The sequence below is a fragment of the Dendronephthya gigantea genome, unplaced genomic scaffold, assembly GCF_004324835.1.
Source record: "Dendronephthya gigantea isolate DGI-Jeju-01 unplaced genomic scaffold, DenGig_1.0 000038F, whole genome shotgun sequence".
Taxonomy (NCBI): domain Eukaryota; kingdom Metazoa; phylum Cnidaria; class Anthozoa; order Malacalcyonacea; family Nephtheidae; genus Dendronephthya; species Dendronephthya gigantea.
The window spans coordinates 808,652-827,393 of NW_021163048.1; the positions used below are offsets into that span (position 1 = coordinate 808,652).

At 36.1% G+C, this 18,742-nt stretch overlaps 3 protein-coding genes across 5 annotated transcripts; 1 reads left to right on the top strand and 2 right to left on the bottom strand.

Moving 5' to 3' along the window:
* Nucleotides 1-547: 547 nt before the first annotated feature.
* Nucleotides 548-3,837, bottom strand: LOC114526490. Its single transcript, XM_028548103.1, has 7 exons — nt 3,750-3,837; nt 3,244-3,471; nt 2,581-2,988; nt 1,783-2,127; nt 1,263-1,374; nt 1,124-1,162; nt 548-1,051 (listed from the first exon to the last, which is right to left on the bottom strand). Exons 1-7 carry the CDS (start codon nt 3,835-3,837, stop codon nt 832-834), a joined length of 1,440 nt encoding a protein of 479 aa, XP_028403904.1. The 3' UTR covers nt 548-831.
* Nucleotides 3,838-4,331: 494 nt separating this feature from the next.
* LOC114526279 (cubilin-like) lies at nt 4,332-11,248 on the bottom strand. 3 transcript variants are annotated; one of them, XM_028547836.1, is made up of 10 exons: nt 11,225-11,248; nt 11,071-11,121; nt 9,145-9,384; nt 8,482-8,868; nt 7,805-8,173; nt 7,161-7,517; nt 6,452-6,632; nt 6,005-6,064; nt 5,661-5,696; nt 4,332-5,441 (listed from the first exon to the last, which is right to left on the bottom strand). In XM_028547836.1, exons 3-10 carry the CDS (start codon nt 9,287-9,289, stop codon nt 5,159-5,161), a joined length of 1,818 nt encoding a protein of 605 aa, XP_028403637.1. In that variant the 5' UTR covers nt 9,290-9,384; nt 11,071-11,121; nt 11,225-11,248; the 3' UTR covers nt 4,332-5,158. The 3 variants fall into 3 exon arrangements, with proteins under 3 accessions (XP_028403637.1, XP_028403634.1, XP_028403635.1); XM_028547833.1 differs by lacking the exon at nt 11,225-11,248 and having other exon boundaries at nt 11,071-11,176; XM_028547834.1 differs by lacking the exons at nt 5,661-5,696; nt 11,225-11,248 and having other exon boundaries at nt 11,071-11,176.
* A 775-nt stretch (nt 11,249-12,023) lies between these two features.
* LOC114526332 (G-protein coupled receptor 143-like) lies at nt 12,024-17,116 on the top strand. The gene is made up of 8 exons (XM_028547915.1): nt 12,024-12,524; nt 13,781-13,899; nt 13,976-14,064; nt 14,544-14,636; nt 15,236-15,342; nt 15,774-15,879; nt 16,063-16,162; nt 16,462-17,116. Exons 1-8 carry the CDS (start codon nt 12,293-12,295, stop codon nt 16,741-16,743), a joined length of 1,128 nt encoding a protein of 375 aa, XP_028403716.1. The 5' UTR covers nt 12,024-12,292; the 3' UTR covers nt 16,744-17,116.
* The last annotated feature ends 1,626 nt before the right edge of the window (nt 17,117-18,742 follow it).

The following is an 18,742-nucleotide window of genomic DNA, read 5'->3' on the forward strand; positions in this document are numbered from 1 at the left end:
TCACATGTATTATAACACATGTCAGACCAGCCAAGACAGAATAATAAAAAACCTGAAAACTTGGCCCGGATTACGGGGCCCCTTAATTATGCTCCCTCAAACCATCATTATAATCAAAGAATCAAAATTATCTGGGAGCAGTCAGAGAGACATTGCACCTCATTAAATTAGAAATGAAATTGCGGCACTACAAGATTTAAATTGTCTTTCAGCATTTTCGGACGTGTAAGTACGTATACTGACAATTAGTCAAAGTATACAAACATCTCCCCAAATTCTAATGCAATAACCAAGCTATGTCTATGCTTACCTTCGGAAGCAGAAAGCCAGACATTGCACATCATTATCACTGCCGTGATAAAAACAATAAAAAAATTCACTATCGTCATTATTAATTCATATGATGACGCCGTAATCTGCTTTATGAAGGATTGAAGGTAATATACTTTAGAATGTGTTTAGCTTTGCAACCCGATATGACTGCGGGATATTCAGTAATTAAACTTTCAGTAATTCATGTTTGAACAAGAAGGTAAACTTTGCAGGATGATTTAATTATATACGGATATTAATAGTTGCATGCCTATAGCTACGAGCAAATGCTGAAAAACGATATTATAATGACATGACCAACTAGCAACATAACATGTAGCGACCTATCAGTTTTTTATCTTGCTGAAACAGTACAACTTCGTGATCAGTGTCTTTTGTCGTGGGAAAACACCATTAATTTTAGTATGTCCCAGTTTTGTATACACACTTACTGCTATGGACTTTTTCTTGTAATTATAGTAAAAAAGACAGCATTTACTGCATGAAACAACGATGTCTTTATGTCGTATGATCTACACCTGGGGCATCCATATACCCATGATTCAGTTCAGGCGAGGTGACGTATGCGACATTATCTGATGATCGAGATAAACTCGAGTCATCCCACAATTTTGCCGTTACGTAGTATGGATTCCGCGTCTCTTTACAAGACGACACCCTCTCTGGTGGTTCTACTGTTCCTGTCATTTCCAACGATATCGTTGATGGAACGTGGAATCTGAAATAAGTATTCTATTTCCTTATGACGTCATAACTTGTAATCAGAAAGGAAATAATATACCTAGTGTACCTGCTCTTAGGCATCTTACTCCTGGTCTCAATTTTAGACCTATAAGTAAAAAAATGAGCCGAAAACTGAGTAGGAACAAAATAATCACTGCATACCGGAAAGACTGGATATTCAATTATAAAACGCATTATAATTATACCTGCGGTAACCAATGGCAACTGCAACGCCAATTAAAATCAATAGTAGAAAAGAAAATGTTAGAGCAATTGCCTGGACATTGTGCGGTGTTCGACGTGGAGTTTGAAATACTTCTAAAAATGGAATCCATGCAGTGAAACAATATACTTCTCGATTACAGTATCAATATGCATTTCCATGAAGGTTTGTGCACCAATAGCGTTATTTTTTGTTAAATTTACTTTTGTAAGGCATCCCTGAAGCATTATTGTGTGCTGGACATACTTATGGATCAACCTCAAGTAAGGAATAAGAAGGAGTCGAAAAGGTCAGTTTAACCCAGCTAAAGCAAAGGAAACCTCGCAACGAGGCTCGGCCGGCTAATGCATGTTGGTATATCATTCAACACTGTTTCAAGTTGTGAAAACCCTGCACTGTATAGACAACGGTTGGAAAAGAAATTTGAATGAACGCACGAATTCTATTTTAGTAGAGAAAAGGGTGGAATATGAAAAAGGAACAAATGATAATATTAAACTTACTTTGCGGACCATACTGGGCTTTGAAACCAAAACTGTAGTTACCAGTGTGTGCAGATAAATTTCCTGACTGTAAAACTATGTAAATATTTTTTCCACTTGAAACCACCTCGACATCTTTAGGTGTCGTTAACCCACAGTGTGTCTCAATCACTGGCGTCGCATCGCTCGCTCCATCGTAGATGGTTAAGAGGTTTTCTTTACAATCAGTAATATATAATGATGTCAGGTTTAGAGAAACAACAAATGATTCTTCTACAGTCAATAACCAGGAACATGATTGGTAGCTTGGAAAAACTGATGAATTGAAATTACCACGGGTTTCATTAAGACGCTTATATCGGCAACCTTAAAAGGAAAAAAAATGTTTCCGAGATGATTTGCACGGCACAGATTATAGCACAGCAGAGCAAGTATTTAAGAAAAAAAATGTTAACGAGAAGATTTGCACGGCACAGATTATAGCACGGCAGAGCAAGTATTTAAGGCCCAAGGAATTGATGTTAATCAATCAATCGAATTGTTGTTCACCAAGGACTTATTTGAGGGGGCGAGGAGGGAAATTTGCAAAGGGCAGCCAGGCTCAGGGTGGTTGAGGTGTTGACATAATACATTGCATAAAAAGGGAAGAAAACCGTGCACATCGGAAGTGGACCCCCCAAACTTTGCGCTGGACAAATTGGGGGTCCTGCCCGTCCTGGTGTCAATTAATATTGCAAGATAATGGCGAGATAGGGCGAGTTAGAGCGATTAAGGTCACACAATAAGTGTAAACGTGATGATTTGGCTTGGTCTACCTACTTTCATAATAGCAATAATAAACCTTTGGCATTCCTCTAAGTTCGTCAGTAAGGATATGATGACCGACGAACTCGTCTTGATTGTTATTGTTCTCGGTATCATATGTTATATATTCCAATGTTGCATGCGCCCATTTAACGCGCTGACATTCTTTAAAATTCTGTAAACGTGATTTATATGGCAACAGATAAAAAGGTGACGTATTTGGTAGCTCTATGACGTCATGCCAGCTACTTTGATTTTGGCAGCAGTAAAAGATTTTTGTATTATCATCATATTTGCCTTCGGGTAAACTACCAAGGTTCTGATTCAAGTTTCCTTCGGATTCACTTTTGTCATCCCATTTTATGTATCCATTCACCATTCCCGATGGACACGTGCCACCGTATTGGTAGATACAGTATGAACCTACAAAAAATACAACAAGAAACAGTTCGTAGAAAAATTGTGATTGATTTGTGTGAATAACAAACTGTTTAATTTTTTTCCCCACTTTTATGCAGCATCCATATTCGCCTATTCGGCAAAGTTTACATGCATTGGTGGAACTTCTGACTGTAAAATTGTCTCTATAAAAAGGGCAGATACTTGCTGATATGACGCTAGTCCCCCCCCCCCCCGCAGATCAAATCTCACGGAAATGAAACTCGCAATGACGATTACCTTTCGGCCACTTCTTTGTCGTTAAAATTTTACCATCTTGTCTTTTTATGCAGAATGCTCTCGACAGCAGAGACGGCGAAAGTGCCGCCAACATGTGAAAGGATTTTGAAAATTCACTTTTCTTTTCCATGTTCTGTAGCCTCCAACCTTGATCCCAAACAAACTGATCAGTTGCAGGGCAACCAGATTTTGGTCTTGGGAGACCAAACGTTCCTTCAGGCCAAATAACTATAAAAATACACATGAATTAAATGGATCTTTGTCAATACACCGATACTGTATTGGCAACACACTTTTTTTTATGGACGACGTAACAGTGCACCATATTCTTCAACAAAAAAGTGCAACTTTGTCTATTTTAATGGCCAATGTTGCATTTGTTCAAAAAATAATCGAATTTATAATTAGTCTTAGGAATGTTTGACACTAGAAATGTTTGAAAAACAACTGGAGCATCATGGATGCCTTTCATCGTATGCTCTAAACAGGTGAAAATGTCAGCTTACCTTCATTTGTTTTGTGGCTTACTGTTGTTCTGATACGAGTGGTAGATATCAAAATTGTCACAAAATTAAATGTCTGGAAATGGGACATATTTGAAGTATATAAACCGCGGTTATAGACACATGCAGAGTGCAGAGGATATATGCCAAGCCAGAGTTTGGTGTATATTTCGAGAACCGAAATTAATATGATAGCTCAGAGACATTTCCTCAGTTCAACAGCAAAGCCAAAGGATGTGCAAATACGAATGTTTCCGTCAGAAATCGATGTTATCAATCATCTTAAGTTTGTTTAATAAACTAAAATAAGCAACGCTGAATGTTTTTTATTCGCGAAAGCTGCTAACATATCAATAATGTCATAATAAGAAGGAAATTTAGTTTTTGCTTAAATGGTGTTGACCTTTTGTTGTCGGTATGCGTCGATGTGAAATGAAAATACAGGTTTCATTATGACTTTGGAATTTAATTTCCTTTTTTCCGGTATACAAATGAAGATGGAATAAAATAAAAAATGGATCGACCATCGTCCTGGGCCTAAGATGGCGAACATCAATTAAGGCAGCAAAATATTTTCTCCAAAACATTTTATATTTAATATCATAAAAAATATTTGTCAAGGCACTAAAATTACTTGCCTAAATTCTAATTAAATATCGCCTAAATAAATAAATCACAGAGTAAGTAAAATTCTATACTACAAACTCTATCATCTCTATCACTTTTTAACGCATATAAAAAATGATTATAAGAATAGATCAGTGTACAGCATTTTAAAAAGTGGGTTGAGTAAGTTTTACAGTATTCAATTATTACAATATTCAAAATTACTATCAATAGAATATATATGCACCTCCAAGATAACCATGAAACTTGTAAATTGGATCATATAGTTCTGTTTTACAGTATAATGCATTATATAAAAACTCACCCTAACCCTGATCCTACCCTAACCCTGACCCCACTCTAACCCTGATCCCACCCTAACCCTGACCCCACCCTAATCCTACAATGCAACGTTCACGATAAATAGCGACAACGTCGACTAAGATATAAATGTCATTTTGCTGTGTACTGCACTACAGACGAGTGAAAACGCGAAGGTTCATTTTGATTTCTCGGTTGATCAAACAATGACTCAGCAATGTGTGCAGCACCTCACGGACATGGTTGTTACTGTCAACAATGTTGTCTTAACTCGTTGATAACCATGCATACAGGTGCAGCATGATATAGTTTTTAGTTCAGTTTAAAACAACCGGGAAAACATATATCATATGCGTCTTCACCTGTGTACTGCGTTTTACGTGGTAAAATACTACATTACTTCAAATGACATGCTCAATTATGTTTGACTCCAATACCTGACAAAAACTGTACCTTCTTGAACTGAGAGGCTCCGTGGAATGATACTAAACTCGAGGCTCGTCGTAAACTATCCCCTTTTTCTGCTCGTTCGGCTCGGCATATTCATGTGAAACTAATGTCACGCCACCCACATCATACAACGGATTATTACTTTGAGCTGCACCGGCTCCATTTTTGACCAGCGGTTCGTTCGTAGCATCCACTGAACAATACAGAGCAACAGGTTCTTGCCCTTCTGCTGCTTCGTAAATGGGATTTTTACTCTCCTTACAGACTTTGCGGGAACTTCCAATCCAAATTCTCTCTTGTGGTGAAGGATTAGCATAACTACAGAAAATGGTGGTGCAATTATTTGTTTGTTTATAGGTTTATTTATAGTTTAAGTTTAGATTTTCTCGAGGAATGGAAGAGGATATCTTGCAGTATTATAAGTGGGAAATAAAGCAGCAGACAAAAGCAAACAATGTATGTTTTTTAGTTTCGATCAAAAAGCGGAATAGATGGGTAGCAAAACTCGGAATTAGAATAATGTGCATGGGCACTTACTGCACTGAATCCTCATCATTTGTTGAAACATTCGTCCTATGCAAAGAATGTAAGTATTATTAAAAATGATGTAATACCATGAGTGTAATGATGAATATCACGAATACTATGTCGCGTGCATAATTTCCAGACCTCATTTCGAGGTAACTCTTTGTTATTCGGTTTTCGTAAGTGGGACAAAGACAAAGGTGAAAAACAGCTGCAATTCGATTACAGTTCACTTGGTTTTATTTGATTTGTTTTGTGCATTTTGTTGTTGTTACGCATTTTAATTATAATGAACCGGATAATAGAAAGTACATAAAACAAGTTACAAAAGTATTAAAAGGGTACTGCATGCTTACCTCAAGCTGTACGCTCGATTCATATGCAATTCACCTGATGTCTCAGCATTTTTCTTTCTCCTAAAATCCACTCGTGCTTAATATTTTTTGACGCTTAAATTTCCTTCATTAAAATTTTACTGTAATATTATGAGCACTTCTACAACACACTAATCACGGGTATCAAAGTTATGGGAATTTCCGAAATTGCCCAGGTAATCAAGCGGTTTAACTACCTGAAATATGACCAGGAGCAGCGTCTTCAAACAACAGAGTTATACTAACTCTCCTGACGAAGGCCCTGAGGTCGAAACGTCGAGAAGTGTTTTGTCTATTTTAGGCAGTTGTTATACCACATTTGATGCTATGTTACCTGAAAATGACTAAAAGCCAGTTCCTAACGTTCAAAACAGAGACTATACCGGCAGTTAAACGATTTGAAGTAATGAAATTGAATGTATATCTCACCTTCTGAGAAAGACGAAGAGGCCAACCAACAATAATATAAAAATCACGCTGACAACAATAGCAACGATGATATAAGTAGTCTGGTTGTCTTCATTTTGCTTTGCCAAATCTCTGTCAGGTGTTTGTGTGGTCACATTGGAAATATGAGACGTACGTGTTAGTTCAAATTTCGTGATCTTTTCTACACAAACAAAGGACATGTTTCACGATAAATTAATAAGGTGAACATCATGATAAAAACCATGATATATTTTAAAATTAGCTGTTAGATGTGACGTCATAATTTTTATACCAAACACACTTTGTAATTACTCAGAAACAAGGGGGTTCGGAACCAATAATGAAACCAATAATGGAACCAATCCTTTCAAAATTCAAATGAAAGTTATTTCAAATGAAAAATATATATTCAAATGAAATTTATACCAAACACACTTTGTAATTACTCAGAAACGGAACCAATAATGAAACCAATAATGGAACCAATCCTTTCAAAATTCAAATGAAAGTTATTTCAAATGAAAAATATATATTCAAATGAAATTTATACCGAACACACTTTGTAATTACTCAGAAACAAGGGGGTTCGGAACCAATAATGAAATCAAGAATGGAACCAATCCTTTCAAAATTCAAATGAAAGTCACTTTTACCATTAGAAAGTTTTTTTGCCAAAATCATTTAAAAATATCAAGTTACTTATCTCTACCTGTTGGTTTAAGTTGTCGAGCGTAGTGAAAAATAAACTGAGTGCTATGAGTGGAGGATTCTCCGAAGGTTAATACAATGTAGATCACATTTGAGGATGATACAAGAGTGCCATTCTTGATGGTATCATTGGAGTTTGGATAGCGAATAAGCTCCGGTGTATTCTCATTACTACCATCATAAACTTTGATGAAATCATCATCTTTAATACTTATCGAAGTAGATTTTAAGTTTACTAAATACGCCTCGTCAACAGTAACCAACCAGGAACAATTGGAATAGCGGGGATAGTGTTCGGGGGCATTAATCTCCGGTGATCTTATATAATCAGCCATTCCAATAATTTCATCACGACACCCTTAATGATACAAAAAATCCAATACATACATGACACTAATGATACTTAGAAAACGAACACAATTTAAAGATTTTTAGGTTTAATTTGCCAGGGGACGTTTATTCGAAAGGCGTTTAGCTTAATCGGCGGGTAATGCAGAGCTTAAAAATACATATGATATAAAAATACAAACTCATACATCTTGTGATTTGTGACCTACATGCATTAAATATGTACTTCAATTAAAAATTGAATTATTAGTATCGAAATATCACAGATCAGTAAAAGTAGATAACAATATTTATTACCTGTCATGTGTTCAGCATTGTATTGGGCGTCAAATTTGAAACCATTGTTATTCCACGGATTTCCAGAATTGGACACGATGAATAAATTATTTGCTGACGACTTTATCTTCAGTTCTATTGTTGCGTTTGAACCACAGTATGTTCCAATTAACGGAGCTGTGTCGTTCTTACCATCGTACACTCTCAGAAATGTACCATCACAACTTGGTATGGTTATTTCTTTAAAGTTTAATGATATAATGTATGTATCAAGAATCGTTATTAACCAGGAGCAATATTGTGAGCGTTTGTCAAACTTGGTTACTGGTGCTGAATGTGATTGAAATGAATCGCTAGGAATCTTGGGGTCAGTCAAATAACGACGACAATCTGAAAAACAAAGAAATTGGCTAAAACAAAAACACGGAGGCTGAGAAGGTTATGTCCACCTTCATTCCACCCACGTCCCACAAGTCATGTAGACTTGCACGTATATCCAAACACATGTGATGTGTGAATCCAGTTTAATGTATGCCAGTCAGAAACATTAAAATCAGTCGGCTGTTTGTATCATGAAGGCAACACATGCATGCGTAGGGAAAGAGATAAGCCAATGGTGCTGGAACCATAAGGTTATTAGTTTAATGTGGACTCTGAAAATTTAGTGTATTATACAAATGTCAAATAATTCAATGTACCTTCATAATAACAATAGTATATTTTTTGTCTATATTTCCGGAACGCATGTTTTCCTCCTGCATTGTCCGCATTGTTCTGATGATTTGTATCAAATACGATATACTCCAAGTAACTAAATGCCCACTTGACCATCTGACACACGGGGTTGGCAGTAGAGCTGGATGTAAGTAAGTAAAATGGTTGACTAACTGGCAGCTCAATTGAATTATACCATTGACCCTTCGTTTGACAACAATAATAAATTTTTGTATTTCCGTCATAGGAACCAAACGGCAGTGATCCACCATGACTATTTCCATTTCTGTAATCTTCATCATCCCAGTAAATCCAACCGTCGTCCATACCCTCCGGACACGATGAGCCTTTTTTGTAAATACAATAACTACCTGTCAAAAAAGTAACATATTTTACATTAACTCCGTGAAGTGAAAGCAATTAATAATTAAATGTCGGTTGCCCGCGATAGCTTTCTTTATTACACAGTACCAATATTTGTGATTATATTTCTTATAGGTTTCGCAGTAATGCATGGTTATGATAAAGATTATGTATAAGGTAATTCTATATATACATTGGATTATGGGTTCCTATCTGCTCAATCACATGTGGCGGTCTATGTTTCTAGAATAGTAATATAACTCCAGTTTACTGAAAATATAAACCTTTTGGCCAGTTTCTTTTTGGTGTTCCAGTCTTTGCTTTCATGCAGAATGTTCTCTTTATATCCTTTTTATCTCCAATAAATTTAACGAGCATATGTGATCCTGCAGATACTCTGGACCGTGTGCGGGATGGCGAGTCTTCCATATCTTGTAATCTCCAGCCAGTTTTCCATACGCTCTTTGCCGTACTCGGGCATCCTGTTTTTGGCGAAGGGAGACCATAACTGCCACTAGGCCACTCTGTAAACATGAATATGGGTGTACTGCTCAGATAAAAAATCAAGGGTTTTAGCCTTTTAATTTAATTATTTCGTATTGGTAGCCTGTGCACAGACGCAACGCTCCCACGTTGGGTGAGCACATCGATAACAGATACATTGATTAGCGGGAGCTTACAGATTAGCGGAAAGCTCGTCAGACGACGCATGAGCACATGTATTCCACGGATATTTCTCTCTATGCATCGTCTGTAAAGGAATTGCATAGTTTAAACGAAATCCAGATAACGCTAAAGATGCCACAATTTCGCCTTGCAGAAAACCGCCTTCAGGTTTTATGCATATCTAAATGTTCGACTTTGGTACCAATTTAAGGTTTGACGTTGTGTAGACTAGTTGATACGTATAAAAAATACGCGGAAAGAGCGACCTTCGGTGTCATTCAGATGACAACCTTGACCTTGAAATAAACAACGCACCTAGAGCCCTAGGTAAAGACATTTCGTTTTTATTTAACGTCAATTTCACGGGAAAAATATACTAAGCTATATATCTCATAAATTTCGTATTTCCACAAGTAGGTCAAATAAATCAGCATAAACTAACAGGTCTTATTGTTTGGCTTATATGACTTGTTGTTTGTCAGATTTGCATAGTTCTTGGTTTCATATATTTGCAAACCATGCAAATGCAATATTTTCTATCATTATTACTTTTGCGTCTGGTACGTAAATCAATTTCTGCTAAATCAATTTATCCTTTTAGGTGAAGAAGAATATAAAATGTAAAAAAAATTGAGAGGAGGATTAAATTGTGAAAGCAGCTGCTTTCCAAACTTTGATTATCATCAGCTTTTTGCATTCCAAAATTGAATTGACTGCCCCTTAGCAATCATACATAAACAGTCCTGGCAAGAAGAGTCAGTGAGCCAGTATACTTAGCAGTTACCATGGATACTAAATTAACAAAGATTGGTAATCTTGGTCTTAAAAGGAGGGCCTTGATTAGACTCTAAACACAACACAGTCACTGCTACTTATCTAATGGTGTATTATATAAGACTCATAATACACCCTTGTACTCCATAAAAGTTTAAATTGAAATAAACAATTAACCCATTCAAAATATTTTCAAACTATACACCTTTCTGGGTAATAGAATTGCCGTAGAAATAGTTTGAGGTAATTATTGAGTTAGCATAGTTATATTATAATAGTATGGGTGAATAAAAGCTTTAAATGGTTGTTGGATTGACAAAATGAGCTTTAGAAGTATAATTTAAATTCAACAGCTTCATTTAAAGCACATGCTTCTGATTAGTACCATTTGCTTTTTGGCAATGTTCAAGCACTGGCAATACCGCACATGAAAAGTTGCATGAGCATAAAACATCTAGGTCTTTGTTGAATGAATTATGTCATCCAGGTTCAGTCTTTACCTCAGGCTAAATAGTGCTCAAAAATCATTTAAGATAGGGCATTGATTTTCTTGTTCTTCTAGTCTAACATTTGTTTTATAATCAATTCATTGATACAATTCACAACATTAAATGGCTGTAATAATTCACAGTATGTGTTTATATTTGAGATAAAGGTATACATTTTTATGTATTTTAATACAACCAGCGGGTTTAATAAATTAATACTCAGTATTTGTACGTGTTAGTATTAACCAATACTATTCGTGCTGAGGTAAAGTCAAAACATACCTGTATATTGAGATGAACTCTGACAATCACTTCTCGTTACAAACAGCCCTGCTAAAAGCAACAATATCATGATTATTTATCCAACTAAGATAGTGGAAAACAAGGTCACGCGGAAATTAAAGCGACAATAAACGTCATAGAAAATTTTACTTACCATATCAGAGGTCCTATGATTACGATTCAAAATAGGAAGTGATAATGTGAAATGTTTACGTAAATACTTCCGGTGTCACAGGAAAAATACCCCGCCCGGTCAAATTTTCCTGGGTTTGGGTACTTGTCGATTTTGTCCTTTTCGTTTGAAATTTTTTTCTCCCCCTTCTTGAAAGCTGAACTTAAACCTGACTGATCAACCGTATTGATTTTTTTCCGTATTGATTTTTTCTGCCGTTCTGCAAAGATTGAGCGAGAAACTCTCCAAGCTGTAGCAAGTAGGTCGGAGTATTTGACTGGGAAATTTTCTGACTTGAAAATTATGGCTATGCTTATCCAGGACCCGTTAGGTCTCAATTAGACCCATTTATTAAAGATGGAAAAAGAAGGGCCGTAGCTGGAAGCCCTGAATGATTTATTTTGTACGCTATTGTTCTTGCACTATATATATAACCCCCCCCCCAATTAAGCGGTCTAGCTACGGCCTTGCCAAAGTCGGCTACTTTTAGGAAGCGGATTGAATCCTGTTATAATAAAAGTGAATCTATTGTGAGGACGAAAATCGGAAAAAAAACGGAATCTGACGAATTAAATGCATCGCGTCTGTCTTATTACTGCTCCAATCAGTCCAGACTGAGCTTGATCATAGCTGGATGGAGACTCTTTAGCCTTTAGGGCTGTCATAGCTTTTTGGGGCTACAGTATCTAAACCTCTGACGCAGATCACTCAGGTCTCACTCAATTTCCTGAGATACTGAATATTTATTCTCGTGAGTCGTGAGTCTATATCAGTTCTAGCATGAAAACGGGTTAAGTAAATTTAAGACGCTGGTAGCGTAGAATTGACAATTGTTACCAATCAGCAACTCTGAATATCAATATTGCTAGTCTATATGGGCATGTGGTTGTACATAAATGTGGACGTATATGCAAAGTATGCGATTTCTGGTGTTGTGTCATGTGACGATCATTTGTTGACATTTGAGTATTTGATAATTTTGATTCGGCTCAATTGTTTCCCTGAAGTAAATCTACAGTACTTACAAACCCAGACGGCCAGACTACATTTATGGCATTTTTACGAGATAGATCAATCTTTTGTATTCCAAACACCACTCTAGATCACAATGAAAGACTGACAATTAGTGGAATTTGTATACCAACATCAATTGTAGGTTTTACTGGAGCAGCTTTGCAATTGAAATATTTATGGCAATATCGTGATAGACAACGAAGAAGACCTTCAGCAGATCCACGTATAATTTTCTATTTAGCGTTATCCGATTTATTAACATGTCTAGGTAAGAAATTTTCAACAATTTTCACCCTCCTTCATAGGAATTCGGCCTCGTTCCCATTTAGACGTTAGTGTCGTGAACATATCAGGGTGGTTGATGTGATAGAGCATTTCTATGTGTAAAAGTCACTAGAAGAGTCAACGATCACCGATTTGAATCAGTGATTTGATCATTTGAATACAGAAAAAGAGACAAATTTACAACCCGGACTATTTTTCATCGGTGAAATGATTTGTTCACGACAATCACGACTAAATGGAACCAGACGTACATTACTTCGGAGTTAAACTGTATATTGCTCACATATAATATGCCATGGATTATTACAACTACAAGAAACAGCAAACTGTACAAGTTTACCTAAATCTAAATTTTGGAAATCTACTTAGTATTTATATGTATGTATATCTAACATGAAGGATGCATTATCAGTTCAGATTACAGTTCGTATCGATAAAAATTCAATTTGTTTCCTTTTCCTTGTTTATTTGCATTCGACCAGTAACCTTCTTTGACCTTTGAAACTTTTTGCATTGACTTTGACAATTTTAATATTCTTATATAGGTCCGTTTGCCCTATACCGTTTTTATTTCAAATCCAGTGCTGTACCGCCTGTATGAGGCCCCGCTCTATACAAAACCTATACTACTTTACCAGAAATAGTACAACGAAACTGGAATAATATTAATCAGAAAGGCGCGGGTTTTCACTAGGCCGAATCAGTTTTCGGTTGAACGAAATTTTTCGATTGATTTTCTTTTCAATTGTGACGGGGTAAGGGAATCAGCTATGGTCGAATCCTCGCACTGACTGGAAAGAAAACCAGGCGAAAAATTTCAGTCGTTCAATCGGAGGAAAACCACCATAATACTGTCACCGTTCTGTGTTGACAATCATTCTTATTTAATAGTTTGTTGTAACAGACTAATTTTCCCACCCTCAGTCTAATTCTTTTCTCACGAACATGCGACCAAGCGCACATATCTAAATGCATGCATGAGTACCAGAGTTACCAGGGCGCCTGATGAGTACCGAGTTCTGAATATTATCATCATACGATGACGTCACGCATATATAATAGCACAGTTTTGAAAACAGCAAAAATAATTATGAACTTATGCCTTATGGTCTTGTGCTTGCACAGAAACGGCAGAAAATGACACGCGAACACCGCACTAAATGAAAAAAGAATCGTCAAGGCTGTTAACCACCGTGTATATTCAAAACTGTTCGTAAGGCCTACGTTGTTTTTATATAGGGTTGTTATCGTTAGGGGTATTGTTGATCGTACTGGAAGAACCAGTTAAAAATAGCAAGGGTTATCGACCAAAGTCCGAACATGTAATCGTTTATGAATCGATAGGTACTTCTGTAGAGGCAAGTGGAATATTTTCGTTTTCCCCTTAAATTTTCAATCAGGGTTTAAGCTTTAACCTGCCCCTTGCCTCTTTAGGTAGTTGCACTTTTTGGATTTCTTGCCAGCGTTGTATGGACATTTTCATTTGCCCTGGATATGAGCTTTCAGTTGTATGGAATTAATTGGTATGTAACAGGGGCGGATCCAGCATTTTTGCTGACTGATGCGATGTTAGAACCCGTACTGAACACCTCTATGGGGTTTATATTTCGGTATATTCGACTATGCAAAAGTCAAATATACCATATCTCAGTATATCGAAACTTATACTATATATATTCCGGTATATTGGACCATGGTCGAATGTACCGGAATATGGTATATTCGACCATGGTCGAGTATACCGGGAAAATTTGTATTCGACCATATTCTAGTATACCGGAATATGGTATATACTAAGGTCGAATTCTGGTATATTCGACCATGCCAAGGTTAAGATTAAGTATTTATAGAGGAAATCTTATGGAGAGTTAAACCCTAATGGAGTCAAGGATTAGAGCCGCTTCCTGCAGCAAAATCAAAGAAAAGAAAATTCACTTTTTATCAAAGTGTGACTGTCAGGCAGCATTATTTTCGCGCACTTTAAACATTTTATTTCTTTTAGTCCTATGGTGGTTTATCATATTTTGTCATGGTGTATACCAATAGATATTATTGTTGTTGTCCAGTCTATAAGTTATGGAATCTGGAAAACAGAGTAAGTTTTTGATCACCTGGCGTGATATAACATATTACAAAAGTAGCCGGCCATGCATGTTGGTTGGTGAGCTGTACAAACCCTGTGAACTTGATGATGTCTCATTTGCCATGAAACACAAACTAATTTAACTTGCCAACAAAAATGGCGGAAGCCGGAACTCGAAAGGTCCCAAATTTACAAGCTATGTCAGTTGCCAGTGCTCAATAAACAGCCACTTTGACAAATTGGTGTATATATTAGCGAACTTGACCTGCATGAGTACGAGCTCTGAGAAACCCGATGCGAAAAACCTTGTCGTCTGAGACATTTCACACCTACACTGAAATTGTCACGGTAATATAACAACCATTTGAAAAATATGATTTATGGAGCTGTGCTTAGTTGATCTTCAGTGTCACGAAACCTGCTGATTCAATTGACGACACTATCTGGTTTTTTTTTACTTTTATGAAGCACGTTGGCTTATAGACATTTAGAACTGAGATGTTGACCGTAACTTTGACTGAAGTCAAAGTTTGGAATTCTTTTGTGCTGCTTAAATGTGGCGTGATGAATTTTTGAAATTGGTTTGTTTTACATTGTTTTAATGATTGCAGATGTGAAGGAATCCTGGGAAGACGATCAAGATTAATTGTGTCTTATTTACCAGTCATGGTGGTAATAGTTGTAAATCCTATCTTATTCATAATTACATATCAAAAAGGTGACAAACTATGATATTTTTGATGCATTAATATACAATATATATATATATATATATATATATATATATATATATATATATATATATATATATATATATATATATATATATATATATATATATATATACACCCATTTGCAAAAACGTTGGCCGGAGATAGATATATAGATAGATACTCGAAGTCTAATTAGAATTGTATATGATTACATTTGCATGGGATTTCTATAATATTACACAACATATGCAATTCTAATTAGATTTCGGGTATCTATCTATATATCTATCTGCGGCCAACGTTTTTGCAAACGGGTGTATATATATATATATATATATATATATATATATATATATATATATATATATATATATATATATATATTTAATCAATATATATACTGTAAACGTTATATATATATATGAATGTTTTTCAGTTAAGAAATTACTGCGATGTACCGGTAGTTTTACAGTTGAAGATAGGCAAGTTCTACATGCTTGCAAATGGAAGTTGTTTTGGATGGTGGCGACGTTTACAATATGGTATTTTATATGATCGTGTGAATTTTATCTTTATGGATGTGCTCTTGTGTCGTAGGCGTAGTGCATGCGTGAGCTGTAAGCATATTATCCTTGCATGGCTGCATCAGCCTGCATGCATATCGAAAGTGGCATACTTCAAAGGATACTGTCTGTATGTTAACACCTTTTACCTTTTCTTTTTAGTTGGTTTCCAAATGTCATTTCAGCGACATATGATCTGTTCACTGTAGGGTTTTCTAACGAAGATAAAATGACGAAAATTGATGTATTGTGGTATTTAGAGGTTAGATAACGCAGCAGTAAAGTCGTCTGATCTAGTTTTTGACGAATTGTAAGATCGAAATGGGCCTTTTCGGCTCCGTTCATGCAGTTCTCTTTGTATCGCAAGTAGTATCGCAAGTTGATACTTCATAGTCCACATGTTAATGAATATAGTGCTGTCTACGAAGAGATAACTATAGACCTGCAAAACACTACTAGTGTTTAGCTATAGTTTAAACAGCAATAGCCGAATTCAACGGTTTCCTGTCCAAACATTCCCATCTCCCGCCCTTTTCTAAATCTTAATTGCTTTCGTTACAGGCGTTGTTGAACCCTCTACAAGGTATAATGAACTATTTTGTGTATCGGCACTCGTTCAGGGTATCACCAAATGACTCAACATTAAGCCCAAGACGTCTTCCGCGTGTGGCACACGTGAATAGTGCACTTGAAAGTTGTCTTTCAACTTCGTCAGTGCAACAAGAAAATTCACTACTACATTCAGGAACAACGATAAATCAAACAAAACCGCATACGAAATCAAAACATAATTATGTTGCTAGATTACTGGGAGAGTATAATGTTAAAAAAGAACAATTCTGATGGTCAGTGATGTCCAATCGGGGATAATTCAAAGAATTCATCACGAAACCACACACTCTCACAAGTAATTTCTGGAGTAGCAATCGCAAGGGAAGTCGCAAAACAAATCAAACGTGATTACGTGACTGGTTTATTCATGATAGCCGGGTAGTGCCAATAAATATATAATATATATAGATTTGATTATATATACCTTCTGTTATGAAAAAAGGACAAGGATACAAATTATTGAACTTTAATATAATTAGAAATATCAAAGTTTTCTCACGACAATGCTTGGCAATTGAGAAAATGGCAGGCTTTTATGCGTGACTGAAATGAAATTACGTGCTATAGTATTCCAGTAAATATTTAGTTGCAAACATAATTTTCCTGCTCGAGTTGAAATATTTTAATAAAAAATTTATAAATTTATGAATTATTCTTGATAAATTTATAAACTTGATTGCGTTTTTTACTTAGATTTCCAGCCGGCAGTTTTTGACAAAAATAACAAAAAAAGTTCGGACCTTGTTTTGAATCATTATGCTTAAAAGGTAGACATAATATATTCGCACGCCCTCAAACAACCGCCTCCAGGTAAATGACAGGATTTAACAGGTTTAAACTCCATTCCTAGTGTTGGCAGGGAATAGTTGTTTATCATTGCGATCCTCATCCTATACAGGCCTTGCATAGCTTTCAACTAGATTTATTTTTGTTATGTTACGAATTACGAAACCGCGTAAGACCATGCCCAGAGGTTTGGATTTCGTGGCGAAAGTTCTGTCGAGCCCGCGCGTTAATGCTGCAAAAATCAAGTTCAAAGATGAAAGATGCATGGGTCTTGGCCCGTTTAATGTTAAGACGGCACATGACTGCAAATTGATTGGTTTTTCTTACTAAGTGATATATGATACCATACAAATGTCACATGCATGGTAATGGTAGACTTTGGCATTTGGCAAGTTACAATCAGTGTTAGAGGGCAGGGCTCAAACTTCAAAGTGAAACTGTGAAAGACAGTCGTAAAGGATCCCATCAAGATAAAACCAACGAAGTCTAACGAGTTCAGGATAAAAAACTGTGAAGTAAGCGTTTATTTCGTTTATATATGAAGTGCATGATTATAAACTAGCAATATTTGATGAGAACTACATAGACATGGTACATAGGCACAGGTGAAATATCACTGTTGACGTATACAAACAGCCTTTACGAACAGCAGATCTAGCTTTCGAGGAATTAACGATGGGAGAAGAATACTAATTTTTACTGGTCTTCGCAGGATAAACGTTTTAAATAAAAAACAGTTCCTTGTCGAAATTACCTTCAGGGAGTTTTTTAGTATATTAGCAGGTAACAAGACACTTGCTTGTCTATACTGCCACCTATGCATATTTTGTAAAACGTTAGTTTCGAAATGTCTTCAAACATTTTAAGTTCTATTCCGTTCCGGCTTATATATATTCACTTCTTTCATATAGAGAAAATGATTTTGCACAATATCTTTTAGTTTTCAACAACAGATGTGTCCTTTGTTGCAACATAAGCTTAATTCATAAGGGAAACGAGTCTTTAAAGTCATGAGTTTTCCCTAATCAATAGCAGGCCCACACAGCGCGCTGACGTTGAGCGGAGTTAATTAAACAGTTTAAACTCATTGCGAGGTTGACCGTATATAGTAATGCAATCTTGTTCCCGAGCTGAGAAAACGAGATTGATGGTAATAATCATTTCATCCTACAATCCAAATTTCAGACGGAAATCCAAGGGAACTGGAACGAACTATTTCGTGTTTTAATATTTCATTTAGAACCAAATAACAAGATGATTCTATCTTGTTTGTTATCCTGCTTCACTCTTAATGTTTCAAGCGCAGATAAGTTATCTAAGTATATATATTCAGTTCACTCGCATCTTTTGTGCGCATTTGTAAATTCATCGTCCTAAACAACTTGCATTCACCATGGTCATGGAAATAACAGTTACCTTGACCTTACATACGCGACCAACGTTA